Source organism: Schistocerca serialis, chromosome 1 (genome assembly GCF_023864345.2).
Source record: "Schistocerca serialis cubense isolate TAMUIC-IGC-003099 chromosome 1, iqSchSeri2.2, whole genome shotgun sequence".
In the NCBI taxonomy this organism is placed as follows: Eukaryota; Metazoa; Arthropoda; class Insecta; order Orthoptera; family Acrididae; genus Schistocerca; species Schistocerca serialis.
In genome coordinates this window covers 825,358,769-825,378,192 of record NC_064638.1, presented here as the reverse complement: position 1 = coordinate 825,378,192, position 19,424 = coordinate 825,358,769, and the positions used below count along the sequence as shown (strand labels likewise).

General features: G+C 45.8%; 1 protein-coding gene across 1 annotated transcript in view; it reads left to right on the top strand.

Annotated features, from left to right (window-relative positions):
- Positions 1-19,424, top strand: part of LOC126436946 (serine-rich adhesin for platelets-like) — a 113,788-nt gene that overhangs the window by 31,957 nt on the left and 62,407 nt on the right. Inside the window, exon 2 of the mRNA XM_050090479.1 lies at positions 1,094-1,499. Coding sequence (XP_049946436.1) covers positions 1,094-1,499 — 406 coding nt within the window. The remainder of the gene's footprint in view (positions 1-1,093; positions 1,500-19,424) is intronic.

The window sequence follows — 19,424 nt, the reverse complement described above, 5'->3', positions numbered from 1 at the left end:
AATTTTAGGTTAATTTCAGTTTCTCTTCAACTGATTGAAGCAATACGTTGCTTCCTGGTACACATAGCTCGTAAAGACCATGAAGGTATAAATTAGGTAGATTCGAGCACAGATGGAGGCTTACCAGCGTTTGCACTTCCAATGAACCGTTTGCAATGGGAACAGAGAAGCGGGAAATGGCAGCGGTACGTCGCTCCATCACACACCACACAAGAATTCGAGTTGATACTGCATTGTCATCCTGTTCTGGGTTATGTTGAAAGTTTAAAGTCTCTGGCTCATTATAAAATGGCAGTGGTAAACAAAGCATACACCACCGCACACCAGAAAAGAAAGTGAGTTAATACCGCGTGTTCATCTAGTTCTGAGCTATGTAGTTTCAAATCTTTAGCTCATTGGGAAGTTAGCGTACAATCAATTTGCAAAATTTTGGACTGTGCGACTGGTCCCGGCAGAGGTTCGAGTCCTCCCTAGGGCTTGGGTGTATGCGTTTGTCCTTAGGATAATTTAGGTTAAGTAGTGTGAAGCTTAGGGACTGATGGCCTTAGCAGTTAAGTCCCATAAGATTTCACACGCATTTGAACGCAACGCAAAGTGACATCCATCTCCTCTTCCCCTCCTGTCTCTGCTCAGCCGTGCCCACCCACTCGCACACCTCCTAGAACACATTCCAACACTACCTGCATAACACGTCGCTCCTGCGGGGCAGCCGAGATGTCAGGTGTTACCGATGTTTTTCTCCACCACCCCCAACTGCATGGAACAGACCGACAAAAAAGTGCGTTAACATTGCGTTATCATCCACTTCTGTGCTATGTTTAAAATTTCGTGTCTGTAACTCACTCGGGAGTTAGTTTAAAATCAACTGGAAAATGAAAGTGATGCAATACAAACGTGGTAAGTAAGAAATAACGTGCTTAATGAGGAGTGAGGTTCAGGCTAGTAAAAGCTTGTTTGCTACGAATTTTAAGAACAGTAGTGTGTCAGCATAGGTTGCCAATGAGTGGAATGGAACGCGAGCCTGCCACGCACGCGGTCGCTTCTGCGAACACTGGCTGCAGTGTTAGTCAGCGGAGTGCGTGTGTGCCCACAGCGTGGTGACGTCGGTGTCGGTGATCATGGACCTGGGCGACGGCACCAAGGCGTACCTGGCGGACGCGGTCGGGAGGCCGCTGCGGCCGGCGTCCGGGTCGCCGCCGCCGGGCTCTCCGGCGGCCCTGTTGTCGCCGGACCGGTACGAGTTCTACACGTTCGACGAGCAGGGCGACCTGGTGCGGCGCCACATGACGCTGGCGCAGATCCAGGGCCTGCTGGCCGCCGGCGGGCAGCCGCTGCGCCTGCGCCTCCGGCCGCGCCCGCCGCAGCCGCAGCCGGAAGACGGGCAGGCGCAGCCCGCGCTGCTCAGCGCCGAGGAGGACGCCGGCGCCGGACAGGACAGCGACGACGTGCGGCAGGTGGTCGAGAGCGTACAGAGCGTGCTGCGCGGCGCCCTCGACAAGGTACGCCGAGCGGCTAGCGCCGGTACAAGGCCCGAGGTCGCCCGATATACCACAGAGCTGATAAGCTCAAACGAACGCAGTTATTTATAGCAGTCCAAAAATAACCAGCATGAAACACTTAGTATTTCAGATTTGATGAATATCAATTCGAGAAATTCTTCCAATCCATATGTGGCATACAGCAAACCAGTGCTTAACAGTATTGGTTAAAAACAGTCTTGGTTGCAATTTTAGTTTTTTATTTTTCAACTACGCGTTTCGCCTTATTTAGGCATCTTCAGGTTATCTTAATTTCTTAGAAGGATCATTTAGTCAGTGTAGCAAAAGGGCATCGTCGAATATATGAGGCCAACATCGCCTTCGTTAAACTCATTATAAACACCGAGACCTGCACAACGCGTTATGTGGGTCTTGGTGTCACTCGCGTCCATCTAGAAAAGTTTTTACTGAGTTTACCGAAGGCGATGTTGGCCTGATATATCCGACATCCGACGATGCCCTTTTGCTGCACTGACTAAATGATCCTTCTAAGAAATACCAAATTAAGATAACCTGAAGATGTCTAAATAAGGCGAAACGCGTAGTTGAAAAATCAAAAACTAAAATTGCAACCAAGACTGTTTTTAATCAATACTATCAATTTGAGATTTGAAATCATGGCCTTCCGTAGAGCTTCATCTCACTCAGGTGGTCTGTCTCAAAATACATTTGGCAAAGCACCACAGGAATTCATGTACTACTAGAACTGATAGAAAATATTCTAATTAACTGATGTTTCAGAATAATACATCAAGCATGAACAAACTGTTGGTTAGCACATCAGTTGATGCCTACAAACACACCAGATGACAACAGGCAATGATCGACATTAAAATAATGTAAAATGTAACCTTTACGTAAATCAGGTGAAGACTATTTGAATTCTCATAAGTAGACAGTGGCTGTCTCCTTAAAGAGCATGAGATTAGGAACAAATAGCCAAAGATGGAATTAGGCAGAATGCAAATCTCAGACAAGAGACAATTTACCAACGTATGTACCTAGGTTTTAAGTTGTGATAACTCAAGCTAGTTCTATAAAAGAATGAATAAATAAAATTTAAACAACCATAACCACATCCCTTAAACTACACTGAAAAGTCAAAGTAACTGGTACACCGGCCTAATATAGTGTAGCCCCCCCCCACCCCCACCCCCCCCCTGGGCAGGTAGAAGTGCCACAACACGACGTGCCATGGACTCTACTAATGCCTGAAGTAGTGCTGGTGGGAACTGACGCCACGAATCCTGCAGGGCTGTCCATAATAAGTCTGTAACAATACTAGGGGGTCGAGTGGTCTTCTGAACAGACGTTGGAAAGCATCCCACATACGCTCAATAACGTTCATGTCCCGGGAGTTTGATGAGCAGCAGAAGTGATTAAACTCAGAAGTGTTCCTGGAGCCACTCTGCAGCAATTCTAAACGTGCTAGGTGTCGCATTGTCCTGCTGGAATTGCCCAAGTTCGCCATTCTAAACGTGCTAGGTGTCGCATTGTCCTGCTGGAATTCCCCAAGTTCGCCGGAACGCACAATGGGCATGAGTGGATGCACGTGATCAGACAGGATACTTACGTACGTGTTACCTGTCAGAGTGGTATCTAGATCTGTCAGGAGAGACATATCACTCCAACTGTACACGCCCATACAATTACAAAATGGTTCAAATGGCTCTAAGCACTATGGGACTTAACATCTGAGGCCATCAGTCCCCTAGACTTAGAACTACGTAAACCTAACTAACCTAAGGACATGACACATGTCCATACCCAAGGCAGGATTCGAACCCTGCGACCGTAGCAGCAGCGCGGTTCTGCCCTGAAGCGCCTAGGACCGCTCGGCCACAGCGGCCGGCCACACCATTACAGAGCCTGCACCAGCTTGAACAGTCTCCTGCTGACATGCAGCGTCCATGGATTCACGAGGTTGTCTCCACACCCTTACGCTTCCATCCGCTCGACACAATTTGGAACGAATCTCGTCCGACCAGACAACACGTTTCCAGCTATCAACAGTCCAATGTCGGTGTGGCGGGCCCAGGCGAGGCGACAGATTTGTGTCACGCAGTCATGAAGGGTACACGAGTGGGCCTTCGATTCCGGAAGCCCATATCGATAATGTTTCGTTGAATGGTTCGTACGGTGACACTTGTTGATGGCCCAGCATTGAAATCTGCAGCGGTTTGCGGAAGGGTTGCAATTCAGTCACGTTGAATGATTCTCTTCAGGTGTTGTTGGTCCCGTTCTTACAGGGTCTTTTTCCGGCCGCAGCGATGTCGGAGATTTGATGTTTTACCGTATTCCTGATATTCACAGTACACTCGTGAAATGGTCGTACGGGAAAATCCCCACTTTATCGCTACCTCGGAAATGTTGTGTCCCATCGCTCGTGGGCCGACTATAAACCATTTTCAAATTCACTTAAATCTTGATAACCTGCTATTGCAGCAGCAGTAACCGATCTAACAACTGCGCCAGACGCTTGTCATCCTATAGGCGTTGCCGACCGCAGCGCCGTGTTCTGCCTGTTTGAATACGCATGCCTATACTCGTTCCTTGGCGCTTCGTTGTAGAAACGCAAACCCTGAGTACCAAATACATTACACATAACCAGCACAAGTACTTTGTAATATTCATAAATTAGCAACAGGGCTCAAATTTGACAAACAGGAACTACACAACCCATCCAGAATAACAATGGCATAAACAGTTTTAGCAACGTAAATCAGCCAAGGTGGAACTGGTAAACTCCATAATAAAATCAGGGTTATCTCAAACGAAAAACAATATATTACTTTAAATAATCCTACGGCATAGCAGATAGCTCAGAATAATTGTTCACACAGTCTGTACACTAAGGTGCGCACCAAGTCCTCAGACAGCCCAACAAGCGCCGTTGACTACAGCTGACTAATCCCACTCTGCTCGTTAATTCTGTAGTCCCAACTAGCAGGCAAAGTTCCAAGGCCATCTTCCACCAAATCCAAGGGAGATGGTTCTCGGCCATGCAAGGTGATAGAATAGAGAATCATGCACCCACCCAAAGCTACATCAGCAAATGCTCATAGCATCCACGTGCCACACTGCTGAGAGCACTTGGCCTTAGATGACTATTCTGTAGTCGGTTGTGGTAAACAGCTCATGTGCAATGCCATGAGGTCGGCGCAGTGGAGAGTATGCACGCTCCCTGCAGAGAGCGAGGGAAGCAGTCGCTTAGCCACACATACAAATACACTCCTGGAAATGGAAAAAAGAACACATTGACACCGGTGTGTCAGACCCACCATACTTGCTCCGGACACTGCGAGAGGGCTGTACAAGCAATGATCACACGCACGGCACAGCGGACACACCAGTGAACCGCGGTGTTGGCCGTCGAATGGCGCTAGCTGCGCAGCATTTGTGCACCGCCGCCGTCAGTGTCAGCCAGTTTGCCGTGGCATACGGAGCTCCATCGCAGTCTTTAACACTGGTAGCATGCCGCGACAGCGTGGACGTGAACCGTATGTGCAGTTGACGGACTTTGAGCGAGGGCGTATAGTGGGCATGCGGGAGGCCGGGTGGACCTACCGCCGAATTGCTCAACGCGTGGGGCGTGAGGTCTCCACAGTACATCGATGTTGTCGCCAGTGGTCGGCGGAAGGTGCACGTGCCCGTCGACCTGGGACCGGACCGCAGCGACGCACGGATGCACGCCAAGACCGTAGGATCCTACGCAGTGCCATAGGGGACCGCACCGCCACTTCCCAGCAAATTAGGGACACTATTGCTCCTGGGGTATCGGCGAGGACCATTCGCAACCGTCTCCATGAAGCTGGGCTACGGTCCCGCACACCGTTAGGCCGTCTTCCGCTCACGCCCCAACATCGTGCAGCCCGCCTCCAGTGGTGTCGCGACAGGCGTGAATGGAGGGACGAATGGAGACGTGTCGTCTTCAGCGATGAGAGTCGCTTCTGCCTTGGTGCCAATGATGGTCGTATGCGTGTTTGGCGCCGTGCAGGTGAGCGCCACAATCAGGACTGCATACGACCGAGGCACACAGGGCCAACACCCGGCATCATGGTGTGGGGAGCGATCTCCTACACTGGCCGTACACCACTGGTGATCGTCGAGGGGACACTGAATAGTGCACGGTACATCCAAACCGTCATCGAACCCATCGTTCTACCATTCCTAGACCGGCAAGGGAACTTGCTGTTCCAACAGGACAATGCACGTCCGCATGTATCCCGTGCCACCCAACGTGCTCTAGAAGGTGTAAGTCAACTACCCTGGCCAGCAAGATCTCCGGATCTGTCCCCCATTGAGCATGTTTGGGACTGGATGAAGCGTCGTCTCACGCGGTCTGCACGTCCAGCACGAACGCTGGTCCAACTGAGGCGCCAGGTGGAAATGGCATGGCAAGCCGTTCCACAGGACTACATCCAGCATCTCTACGATCGTCTCCATGGGAGAATAGCAGCCTGCATTGCTGCGAAAGGTGGATATACACTGTACTAGTGCCGACATTGTGCATGCTCTGTTGCCTGTGTCTATGTGCCTGTGGTTCCGTCAGTGTGATCATGTGATGTATCTGACCCCAGGAATGTGTCAATAAAGTTTCCCCTTCCTGGGACAATGAATTCACGGTGTTCTTATTTCAATTTCCAGGAGTGTAGATTATACCACAGGGTTTCGGTTGATATCGATGCACCACACAGGTCACAAAGCATTCGCTACTTTCATAACTGAACGTCATTACTGATACAGACGTTACATATGAATACGAGACGGAGAAGAGGAAAAGCCTGTTTTTTAAACCGCTGGCGTTCAGCCGGCAGTGGGGCTTGACTTTGGGCGACCTCTGGCGGACAGCTCAGACGTCGTAGTTTTAGTCGCTATGGAGTGTTGGAGCAGAGAGCTTCGGGTTTTTGTTGCCTAGCAGTTTTGTAGAAAGAATGATTCTATGATCGCGGTTCAACGTTTTTTCCAACAATATTTTAATGTCGAAAGTCCAGGTGCTGTCCCAGATCTCAGTACCTCACTCCGATGTGTTGAAGCGTTTTGCAGTACTGGATCTGTAGTTTTCCCCGTTGTGTTCGGACTGTGGAAAACTTAGACAGAGTGAGAAGGGGAGTTCTTCCTAGTCCTTAATTATCCGCTAGGCGACAGGTTATAGCGTTGGATATGTCACATCGTTCGCTTCACTGCGTCTTAGATGATGATCTCAGACTTCACCCATTCAGAAAATAATCATGCAACAGCTAAATGAAAGAGGTTTTGTACAATACAAAGAATTTTGTGGCTTAATGGAGATCATTCGCACGGAAGATGCAGGCATCCTAATAATAATGAGTGACGAAGCCCGTTTCCATCTCGATAGCTATTTTAATGTCGAGAACTGTCGGTGTTGGGCATCGGAGAACCCACGTGAACTACACCAGAAACCTCTCCACATCTCAAAAGTAACAGTGTGGTGCGGTGTCTGCATGATAGCGATTGTTGGTCCGTACTTCTTTGAAGAGCGGGAAACCACGATGCTGTGCCATCAGCGCGTTGCATCAAAATTTTAAACTACTTCCTGGATCCACAACTGGAAAGGCATATGGTGAACATGGGAGAAATATGTTTCCATTAGGATGGTGCCACAACTCACACGGTGAGAGCACCCGTGGAAGTGGTTCGGGACATGTCATTTCTTAATTTGGCAATGTTTCTCGGTCCATATGCTCTCCTGATCTATCGTTTTCTGACGTCCTTTTGTAGGGTAACCTGAAGTCAAGAGTCTGTGTTCGAAGTTGTGCTCTCGTTAATGTCATGAAACAACACAAAGCTAAGTTATAGCGCAGGGGAAATCAGAACCACTCTCCCTGGTCAATGAATAAATAGAAGGCGAGCAAGTGCAATGTTTGTTCCCTTTTATAGATGTTTAAGTAACTAAACGTTGAGTTTGGCCCCTATGAAATATAAAAACACTGCTAAACTGAGATCAACAATTTAGGAATACAATAGGTTATACTCGTATTCATTGTTTGTGGGTCGACAAATCTTGTAAAAACTGTAGAAGGTAAGGGATCTTGAGACTGACAGTAACAGACATTTATTTGCTCTTAATGACTGACAGAATTCACATAAAATTAACACAGAGTAAAGTTTCCTAAAGGAAAAATTTAGTCGCCACGCCTCTGCCTCATATAGGCCACTACAGGCAGACACGGCGTACTGCAACCAACTTCTGCAGTGACAAGGCAGGACATTATAGGTCGCCGGACGCCAATTGATGTGTTCCGTCCAGTTGATGCAGCCTTGTTAAAACCACCGTTTAACTTTGTGGGCTATCCAGCGATTTGCCGTACTGTGGAAATCATAGTGAATGAAACGAAATAGTTGGAGGATTATGAATACTGCTCAATCTGCCCGCGTCGGACACAAATTGCATGCGGAAAAGAAAACATGGTGACTGACAAAATGGATTCAGTATTTCGTTTCACTAACGACTTGCTCCGCTGAAGATACGAACTTGGATGAATTCTAAAACTACCGACTAGCCTGAGTCAGGTATAAATTGTGTGCCAAGAAGAAAACATGTAATGAGACTTTTAATGGGAAGACGCAACTATAGTTCGAGTCTCGTGGAATACTCTTTACTTAGTATCAAAGGCATACCATAATGCAACAGCCCTATTCTATACAGTATGCAGCGCGCTCGGACAGTCACATGACACTTAACTCATCTGGCGCGAGTGCAAGCGATGTACGAGAAACTACGAACTGGCCACAGCGACACGTTATCTTCGTACTTAAAATTTTTCAGTTTCCTAAAACTCAGTAGGAGGTAGCACTAAATCCCACGATCATATAAACTGTTGTATTTGAACAAGCTGGCTTTAAACAGTTCTCATACACTATACAGGGTGAGTCACCTAACATTACCGCTGGATATATTTCGTAAACCACATCAAATACTGACGAATCGATTACACAGACCAAACGTGAGGAGAGGGGCTAGTGTAATTGGTTAATACAAACCATAAAAAATGCACGGAAGTATGTTTTTCAACACAAAACTACGTTATTTTTAATGGAACCCCGTTAGTTTTGTTAGCAAATCTGAACATATAAACAAATACGTAATCAGTGCCGTTTGTTGCATTGTAAAATGTTAATTACATCCGAAGATATTGTAACCTAAAGTTTACGCTTGAGTACCACTCCTCCGCTGTTAGATCGTGTGTATCGGAGAGCACCGAATTACGTAGGGATCCAAAGGGAACGGTGATGGACCTTAGGTACAGAAGAGAGTGGAACAGCACATTACGTCCACATGCTAACACCTTTTTATTGGTCTGTTTCACTGACGGACATGTACGTTACCATGAGGGGTGAGGTACACGTACACACGTGGTTTCCGTTTTCAATTACGGAGTGGAATAGAGCGTGTCTCGACATGTCAGGCCAATAGATGTACAATATGGTGGCCATCATTTGCTGCACACAATTACAATCTCTGGCGTAATGAATGTCGTACACGCCGCAGTACATCTGGTGTAATGTCGCCGCATGCTGCCACAATACGTTGTTTCATATCCTCTGGGGTTGTAGGCACATCACGGTACACATTCTCCTTTAACGTACCCCACAGAAAGAAGTCCAGAGGTGTAAGATCAGGAGAACGGGCTGGCCAATTTATGCGTCCTCCACGTCCTATGAAACGCCCGTCGAACATCCTGTCAAGGGTCAGCCTAGTGTTAATTGCGGAATGTGCAGATGCACCATCATGCTGATACCACATAGGTCGACGCGTTTCCAGTGGGACATTTTCGAGCAACGTTGGCAGATCATTCTGTAGAAACGCGATGTATGTTGCAGCTGTTTGGGCCCCTGCAATGAAGTGAGGACCAATGAGGTGGTCGCCAATGATTCCGCACCATACATTTACAGTCCACGGTCGCTGTCGCTCTACCTGTCTGAGCCAGCGAGGATTGTCCACGGACCAGTAATGAATGTTCCGTAGATTCACTGCCCCGTGGTTTGTGAAACCCGCTTCATCGGTAAACAGGTAGAACTGCAACGCATTCTCTGTTAATGCCCATTGACAGAATTGCACTCGATAATTAGTCATCACCACGTAATTGCTGATGTAGCGACACATGAAACGGGTGAAAGCGGTGACGATGCAGTATGCGCATGACACTACTTTGACTCAGTCCACCGGCTCTCCCAATGTCCTGTGTACTCATGTGTGGGTTCATGGCAACAGCAGCTAACACACCAACTGCACCCGCTTCTCCTGTGACGGGCCTGTTACGGACCCGTTTGCGTGCTACGACCATACCTGTTGCATACAGTTGGCGGTAGATGTTTTGCAATGTGCGGCATGTTGGATGCTCTCTGTCCAGGTACCGTTCTGCATACACCCTGCAGCCTTCCGCTGCATTTCGTCGACAGTCGCCATAGATGAGTATCATCTCCGCCTTTTCAGAGTTCGAATACACCATGGTCACAGTTCCTACAACGCTGCACTATCACAGACGTCTGGTAACACGGTGTACTACAGTTGGTCTGCGTGCGGAGACGAATGCAGAATAACAATAGCAGCAAGCACTACATGCGGACACTGCGACAGCTAGACCAAACCACAACAGTGCACTACAGCCACACTCGTAAACACGGTCGTCATCGTAAACATGTCCCTGCAGATGCTGCTCGCCGACCGTGGCCCGTGTTTGTTACAACACGCAACTGAACGTCGGAGGTTTCAAGCGTCAACTTTAGGTTACAATATCTCCGGATGTAATTAACATTTTACAATGCAACAAACGGCACTGATTACGTACTTGTTTATATGTTCAGATGTGCTAACAAAACTAACGTGGTTCCATTTAAAAAAACGTAGGTTTGTATTAAAAAACATACTTCCGTGCATTTTTGTATGGTTTGTACTAAACAATTACACTAGCTCCTCTCCTCACGTTCAGTCTGTGGAATCGGTTCGTCAGTATTTGATGTGGTTTACGAAATATATCCAGCGGTAACGTTAGGTGACTCACCCTGTATATGTATATACAAATATTTATAGATTTTTTTTTTAAGTAACGAAGGCTAAAATGTTGCCCTATAAAAATATTACTTGACTCCGAACAAAACACAATATTTCGTTTGGTTATTAGAGACTATAACGACTTAATAAATCGATTGTAAATGAAGAATTCTATCGGTATTTACATACAAGAATCATGATTAAAAATGTTTTGAATCAGCTTGACAACAAGTTGCCAACATTCGGATAGAACAGTCAGGAAGAAAATTAGGAATTAAATGTCTAATAAAAAAAGTAAATCATATTACACTGACCGCAGCTGCGACTGCTAGAATAATTTATAGTAGCAAGGCTTGTTGTGGAAATAGTATCAACAAATGTCACTAGATTGTGAGACGAGCGAAAGCTTGACAATTAAAATGAACCCTGACTGTGATCTTTTATTTATTAGATGTTAGACATGACCTGCACTCTACAGCCCACGGTGCACTGTTACTTTATTCTTTAAAATCCATGTTGTTGTTGTTGTGGTCTTCAGTCCTGAGACTGGTTTGATGCAGCTCTTCATGCTACTCTATCCTGTGCAAGCTTCTTCATCTCCCAGTACCTACTGCAACCTACATCCTTCTGAATCTGCTTAGTGTATTCATCTCTTGGTCTCCCTCTGCGATTTTTACCCTCCACACTGCCCTCCAATACTAAATTGGTGATCCCTCGATGTCTCAGAAGATGTCCTACCAACCGATCCCTTCTTCTAGTCAAGTTGTGCCACAAGCTCCTCTTCTCCCCAATTTTATTCAATACCTCCTCATTAGTTATGTGATCTACCCATCTAATCTTCAGCATTCTTCTGTAGCACCACATTTCGAAAGCTTCTATTCTCTTCTTGTGTAGACTATTTATCGTCCACGTTTCACTTCCATACATGGCTACATTCCATACAAATACTTTCAGAAACGACTTCCTGACACTTAAATCTATACTCGATGTTAACAAATTTTTCTTCTTCAGAAACGCTTTCGTTGCCATTTCCAGTCGACATTTTATATCCTCTCTACTTCGTCCGTTATCAGTTATTTTGCTACTCCTTTACTCCTTTACTACTTTAAGTGTCTCATTTCCTAATCTAATTCCCTCAGCATTACCCGACTTAATTCGACTACATTCCATTATCCTAGTTTTGCTTTTGTTGATATTCATCTTATACCCTCCTTTCAAGACACAGTTCATTCCGTTCAACTGCTCTTCCAAGTCCTTTGCTGTCTCTGACAGAATTACAATGTCATCGGTGAACCTCAAAGTTTTTATTTCTTCTCCGTGGATTTTAATAGCTACTCCGAACTTTTCTTTTGTTTCCTTTACTGCTTGCTCAATATACATATTAAATAACATTGGGGATAGGCTACATCCCTGTCTCACTCCCTTCCCAACCACTGCTTCCCTTCCATAGTGCATTAATAATATTAAATTAATCTGCATACCTAATGTTTTGACCACCGAAATAAAAACCTGTTATTGCTGCCCACTGGTCACCATAATACACAACTTTGCATCTTATACAACATTCCATTAACAACTGGCCACTATGCACAACAGAAAACACCATCACGTTGGAAACAATATCTTAGTGTATCTCTGATTATATTTGTAAATAAGCGTCGCCTATTCATAGAAGAAGTTGTAGGAAGTGGGTCGATTACACAGGAACCAAGCATTTATTCGAATTCAAAATCGACATGGGATATTATTGCGAAGTCACACTCGGGAAACAAAAACACAGAAAAACTAGCAAGAAGCACTGAAACCAGTATTGTGGGACTTCGAAATATATCGGCAGGAAGACTGAAAGATGAAGAAATTCAGAGTTTCTCACATGTGAAACTCACATTTTCGAACAAAAGAGAGAAGCAACCTAATGAACTCCACATCCAAGATGCACAAACAACCAGATAAATGCGAGCTCCTCAGTGTATGGATTCTGAAATTTATTTGTTTATTCCATTCCATTGTATCTTGTTACCTATAATTTAAACACACGCTGTACTGATTCTTACAGATACTTGCAATATACATAATACTTAATTTTGTCCTACACAATACTGCCTCCCATCACCATATCTATTTCTAATCTAAACTAAACTCCGTCCGAATTGGGCTTGGAAGGCCCAGTGGTACCGACCGGCCGCCGTGTCATCCTCTAAGCCCAGGGGCGTCACTGGATGTAGACACGGAGGGACATGTGGCCAGCACACCGCTCTCCCGACCGTTATTAGTTTTCGTGACCGTAGCCGCTACTTCTCAGTCAAGTAGCTCCTCAGTTTGCCTCACAAGGGCTGAGCACACCCCAATGACAACAACAACAATAATAATAATAATATAAAAACTATTTCTACTATGAATAAAAACTACACCAACGACCAAACCCATGTCTACTAGTGTTATAATAACTTCACTTTTTGTCTGTCACATTCCACAAAGCACTCCGTCGCTCCCCAGTCCACAGGCACGTCCTGCCGGTTCCTTGGGCGCTTGGAGGACGTTGTGGTTGCATCCGCCTCTTCCATTGTTTGTTGGCTCCTTGACTGTAGGGAAGGATTCCCCAGTTCTTAGCGAGCATTGTTGTTGCCGGTGACGAGCACAGCCACTCGCCGGAGCACGTCAACCCAGTTGTGCTTCCTTGGATGACGAGACACCGCCCACGGACGTGTTTCTCTCTGGTGTTGTTACCATGGCTGTGCATACGTGTTATCAGTTCTTCTGCCACAACTGTTGACCTCGGCTACCTTCGCCGCGTTGCTTCTCGATCTTCTGTTGCAACCTCTCTTAGTGCAATAGACGGGTGTTGGTTTATAAGATACGCGCTACCGAATCCATTCTTGTAATGGCGTCAGTGATGTCCAAGAGCTGCACCCAATATCTCCTTGCTGCAACGCAGTATCTCCTAGACATCCAGTCTTTCGTTGCGATTCAGTTGCTGCCGATCAGGATCAGCTACATGGGTATACAGTGGACGTCCCCAGATAGTATGTTCTGGCGTACATTCTTCACCACAGGTATACTCGGAGGTTTGTCATCTACCAATTGGATGCCAGCAGGCGGCGTAGGGGCCATCACCAGTCAAGAAGTGTGTCAGGTCTCCTGAGGGATTCGGGTACTTCATTCCTAGTCTCTGTTTTTTATTTGGGTGAAAACGATAGGTACTTCATTCCTAGTCTCTGTTTTTTATTTGGGTGAAAACGATAGGTACTTCATTCCTAGTCTCTGTTTTTTATTTGGCTGAAAACCATAGGTGCACCTCGCTGTTTGGGTATCATCCCATCGTTTCTGCCAGTGACGGAGGATCTGATATTGAACTTAATGCTTGCTTGTGGCCCGTATTCCTATTAAATTCAGCACTTTAAGATATTGTTCTATACTCAGCCAATAGAGGGTGGCTTTTTTGCATGTCTGGAGATCAAATGGACATATTCCAAGCATTACTTGCAAAGCTTCAACCGACACAATGCCAAAAATCTCGCCAACCGAAGAAGTATTCCACATTGCACACTGTTAACTATCCATGCTGGTTTTACGAGGAAAAGTATGTGGGCCCAAACACTCACATAGTATCTCATGATCGCAATTAAGACTGAATTACGATACGCTCTTATTGTTTGTATTGGCAGCTTGTAATCGTAAGTGGCGAGACTTATAATTTTGTTCATCGTGTTCCTGGCTCTCTTGCTCATTTCTTCAATATGTGCACCGAAATTTTGTCTTTCGTCGATGAAGACGCCCAAGTATTTGGTGGCGGATTTTTTTTTTCTTTGTGGTCCTGTCGCTTAATTTCATGATCAGGTTTCTTAAAAGATTCCCTTTTAAAAGCACATACGTTGTCTTTTCAGGCACAACAGACAGTTTGATTCCTTGGCTTCACTGATGTAATTCTTGAAAAATTATATTCCATCGATCTTCCAGGTTGCTTCTGGAGCTTCCCTTCAGAAGGATCATCAGGTCGTCGGCATATGCCACTGTTCTTACGACCTCTTCATTATCCTACAGCTTTCGTAATACCGAGACGAGTACTATATCCCAGAAAACGGGACAGTATTTTGAAATTTCTTTTGTTAGGGTCTCTCCTGGGCACGACAGAATTGCTTCTCTACTTCTGTTAAAACAGTTCTATAACGCTCTTGGGCAGTCCAAGTTCCTGAGGTCATCAAAACGTGCTGGCCATCATAAGTGATCGAACGCCCCGACGATGTCCACCATTATGACTACGGCATACTTATGCGGATCGTTTCTCACAAGTCCTTTAGACTCATTTACAGTGTCTTCTTTTGAATTGCCGCTTCTGAAACCATACCATTGCGAATTCATTCCATGAAGAAGTCGTTTCTCCTGTAGTCTACCATATTACAACTTCTCCAGAACCTTCCCTAAGGATCGAGAAGCTAATAGGTATGTAGGACTTTGGACTCAGAAATATGAAACTAACATCTATTGATATTGGCAATAAGTGACACCTACAGCTTCAAACTGCACCATCAAACGAGACTAAAGCCAGGAAGCTAAAAATCAGAACTCAGAGTTCTCTGTTTTCTGCCCAAACTGTCCTTGGAGGGACGGCAGCAAGCTTTTAGCGGTTGTGACGAACGTAAATGTGCCTCGAAGCATGAAAATAGAGGGAAACGTAGAAGTTTCCCTGACACAGCGTACAAATACACATAAACAATTAATGCGGTTGGTATCAATTCTGAACAGCCTTGACAATTGGTCGACGAGGCATATATAGTGTCTGTAAGGGGAGGCAACACGCAAGATCAACTGAACAGAAAATGCTGTTGAGAAGATGCTAAATTTCTCACGTTTCGTGGAAATGAGAAGGTAGGGTTTTTGTTGACATCTCAAGTGGGCACTTGGGGGCTAAGGCGCCGTTACAACCGTTTGTCAGGGATTAACTCCCAGAAATAGCAACTTCAGAAGAGGCCGAACAGTCCCTGGGAACCACCTCAAAATACCACCCAACTCTTCAGCAAAGTCGTACGTGACAATTTCTATGAGTAGTCCCGGAATCCCCTTCCTTGCCTGAGTACCTTCCCGGCACCACCTAAAGTTTGCACTGTTGACTTACGAAATAAATGTAACTGAACTCATACAGGATCACGAAATGATACGTGCTAGTCATGTTACAAATAATGCCGGGTGGCTCATCGGCCTGGTACAAAGCTTTCAATTGGACGCCACTTCTGCGACTTGCATGTTCCTAACGTACACCAACAATCCTTCTGGGGAAAGGGACTCTACAGTTTAGGATGAAATTCGACCATCATGAAATGCCTGGCAAATCTTCATATCATCGAGAGGTAAAGCATAGGTTAAAAACAGAGGGCAATGTCCTGCGACCTTTCGATTTCTAGGCACGTGGCACGTGCTTTGCCACAAGACCACCAGGCGCGATTAGTACGTTAATAACGTGGAGACAGCACCGATACAAATCGCTAGATCGCACGGCTTTCGAAAGCTCAAACAATTCCAGAGATTTCCCGGCTGTGACGTAAACTGCTCGACCCGTTCCAGAGTTCTGTGTGGATCTCGGAGTTATACAGGGTGTTACATGCGAGATGGAGCTCCTGCACATTTCAGTCGAAGTGTTCGTACGCTTCTCAACAACAGATTCGGTGGCCGATGGATTGGTAGAGGCGGACCAATTCCATGGCCTCCACGCTCTCCTGACGTCAACCCTCTTGACTTTCATTTATGGGGGCATTTGAAAGCTCTTGTCTACGCAACCCCGGTACCAAATGTAGAGACTCTTCGTGCTCGTATTGTGGACGGCTGTGATACAATACGCCATTCTCCAGGGCTGCATCATCGCATCAGGGATTCCATGCGACGGAGGGTGGATGCATGTATCATCGCTAACGGAGGACATTTTGAACATTTCCTGTAACAAAGTGTTTGTAGTCACGCTGATACGTTCTGTTGCTGTGTGTTTCCATTCCATGATTAATGTGATTTGAAGAGAAGTAATAAAATGAGCTCTAACATGGAAAGTAATCGTTTCCGGACCCATGTCCACATAACATATTTTCTTTCTTTGTGTGTGAGGAATGTTCCCTGAAATTTTGGCCGTACCTTTTTGTAACACCCTGTATACAACAAAATATCAGGTCAACTAACGAAAGATGCAGTTAGAAACAGGAGACATGTACAAGTAAAACTCTCATACACAGTCTACTTCCTCAAAATCAAACAAAAAACGATTCTCTCGGGGTAGGAAGAACGGAATGGAAGTCAACTGAACAAGAGGTAAAAGCTATACTAGTCTACAACCATTCATGCCAAGACATCTGTGGCACACACATCAATAAAATCAATGAAAATTGTAGTGTCCATTGTGAGAATAGGTCTCAACCACGGATGTTTCTCCACCCACTTCCATAATGTCGGCATATTGGACAAATTCTTCTGTCGATGTGATGGTGCGAACACTGGTGAGGTACGTCATATCTTCTTTCAGTGGAAATACTACGAGAAAGTCGAGATAACCGTAAAAGAAAGGAAATGGAGATGGATTGGACACACCCTGAGAAGAGGCCCGCAACATATTCCAAAGAAGGCTTTAGACTGGAACCCACAGGGAGCAAGGAGGAGAGGCAGACTGAGGTCGACTTGTCGCAGGACTGTTGAAGTTGAGGTGGCAGCCGTTGGCCACTCCTGGAGTAACACCAAGAAGATGGCAACGAACAGGGTCAGACGGAGAGCTCTAATATGTGCCCTACGCTCCACATCGGAGTAAAAGGAATTAAGTCAAGTTAAGTCACTACGAGAAAAGCAGATTTAAATTTTTAAAGGAGGTTTTGAGCACTGCCTGCCGCCTTGCACTGCCCAGGAGTGCTGATGACACCATAGCCAGGTTTATAACCCAAAATACATAAAAATCAAAAAGGAAACATGGACCTCGAATTTAGTGAAAGGATTAATGAAATATTTTAATGCAAATAAATCATTAGCTGAAACTTTCTTGAACTCCAGCCTGAGCTATCCAAACACGACTCACAGTCCGCTCTCACAGCTTTACTTCTGTCGGTACCTCTGTCCAACCTTCCACTTTACACAGACACTCTACTGTGTGCTGCTGGAAGAAAGGATCTTGCAGGAAAATGGCTTGACCTTGGCCTAGGGGACTGTTCCCAGAATTAATTTTCACTCTGCAACGGAATATGTGCTGATACGGAACTTCCTGGCAGATTAATGCTGTGTGCCGGACCAAAACTTGAACCTGGGCCGTTTGCCTTTCACACTGACTGAGCTAGCCAACCAAGTTCTGCCCTCACGGCTGTACTTTCACCACCACTTCTTTGGTACCTTGGAAATTAAACAGAAGTTCTCCTGCATACCTTGCAGGACCACCACATAAGAAAAAAAAACGATATTATCACAAGCGAAGGCTCCGGGTTCGAGTCCCAGTCCGGTAGCCAGGTTTATTCTGCTAGAAGCCTACAAATCAGGACACAGTTCGCAGTTACATTCTGGAAGTTAGTTGTCCATTTACCTCTAGTAGTACATCTGTAATAACGCCAACCTCACACCAGATTTAAGAATTTATGTTCTAAAATGTATGTTTGGAGATGGTCAACTGTTACTTTTCTATATTTGTAAATGCTTTAAACTTGTGATGGCTAAAAAGTATGTATGCTAGGAGACAATAGTAAATAAATACACTGCGCAATAGAATTAAAGGATCACTTTTTCGAAACACTGTTATTGTATCCCACTTGGCGCATAAGTTTGAAATTTGGTTCAAAGGCACCTACAAACTTCCCCTGTAACGGTGCAAAAGGTGGCGTCCTGTGACGTCCCCTTGGCCTCGGTGACGCGTCAGACAGCAAAGTCTCGGCACATGCCGGAAAAAGAGCACAGTTCAGAAGTTAATGTGAGATGTCAGCTCTGTTAATGATGTCACATTGGCACCAAATTTCATAACAGGTCTGCTCCAACGCTACCGTGAACGTATCAAACGGTGAGGTCATCACGTTTCAAATGGCTCAAATGGCTCTGAGCACTATGGGACTTAACTTCCGAGGTCATCAATCCCCCAGAACTTAGAACTACTTAAACCTAACCAACCTAAGGACAACACACACATCCATGCCCGAGGCAGGATTCGAACCTGCGACCGTAGCGGTCGCGCGGTTCCAGAATGTAGCGTCTAGAACCGCTCGGCCACTTCGGCCGACCATCACGTTTGATCCCTCGTTTTGACGTCTCTGCGATGGAGGTCAGAACCGCAACACACAGCGTTTAAATCATGCGGTTTTGTTAGGGGTGGCCGTGGAAAACATCTCAGACACACCCCCGCCCAGAATCGACACGAAAAGCCCTACTGGGGTGGCAGTATGGGCTTCAGTGAAACATCCCCACTTGGGACGCTCATTTCCTAACCGATTCGCGGTCAAAAGCGACAGTTCTCAGTGCTACACGAAGATGTTCTTGACAACCTACATCTACATCTACACGGTTACTCCGCAATTCACACTTAAGTGCCTGGCAGAGGGTTCATCGAACCATTTTCATACTACTTCTCTATCACTTCACTGTCGAATGGCGCGTGGGAAAAAGGAACACCCAAATCTTTCCGTTCGAGCTCTGATTTCTCTTATTTTATTATGATGATCATTTCTCCGTACGTAGGTGGGTGTCAACAAAATATTTTCGCATTCGGAAGAGAAAGTTGGCGATTGAAATTTCCTAAATAGATCTCGTTGCAAAGAAAACCGCCTTTGTTTCAGTGACTGCCACCGCAACTCGCGTATCATACCAGTGACGCTCTCACCCCTATTGCGTGGTAACACGAAACGAGCTGCCCTTCTTTGCACTTTTTCGAT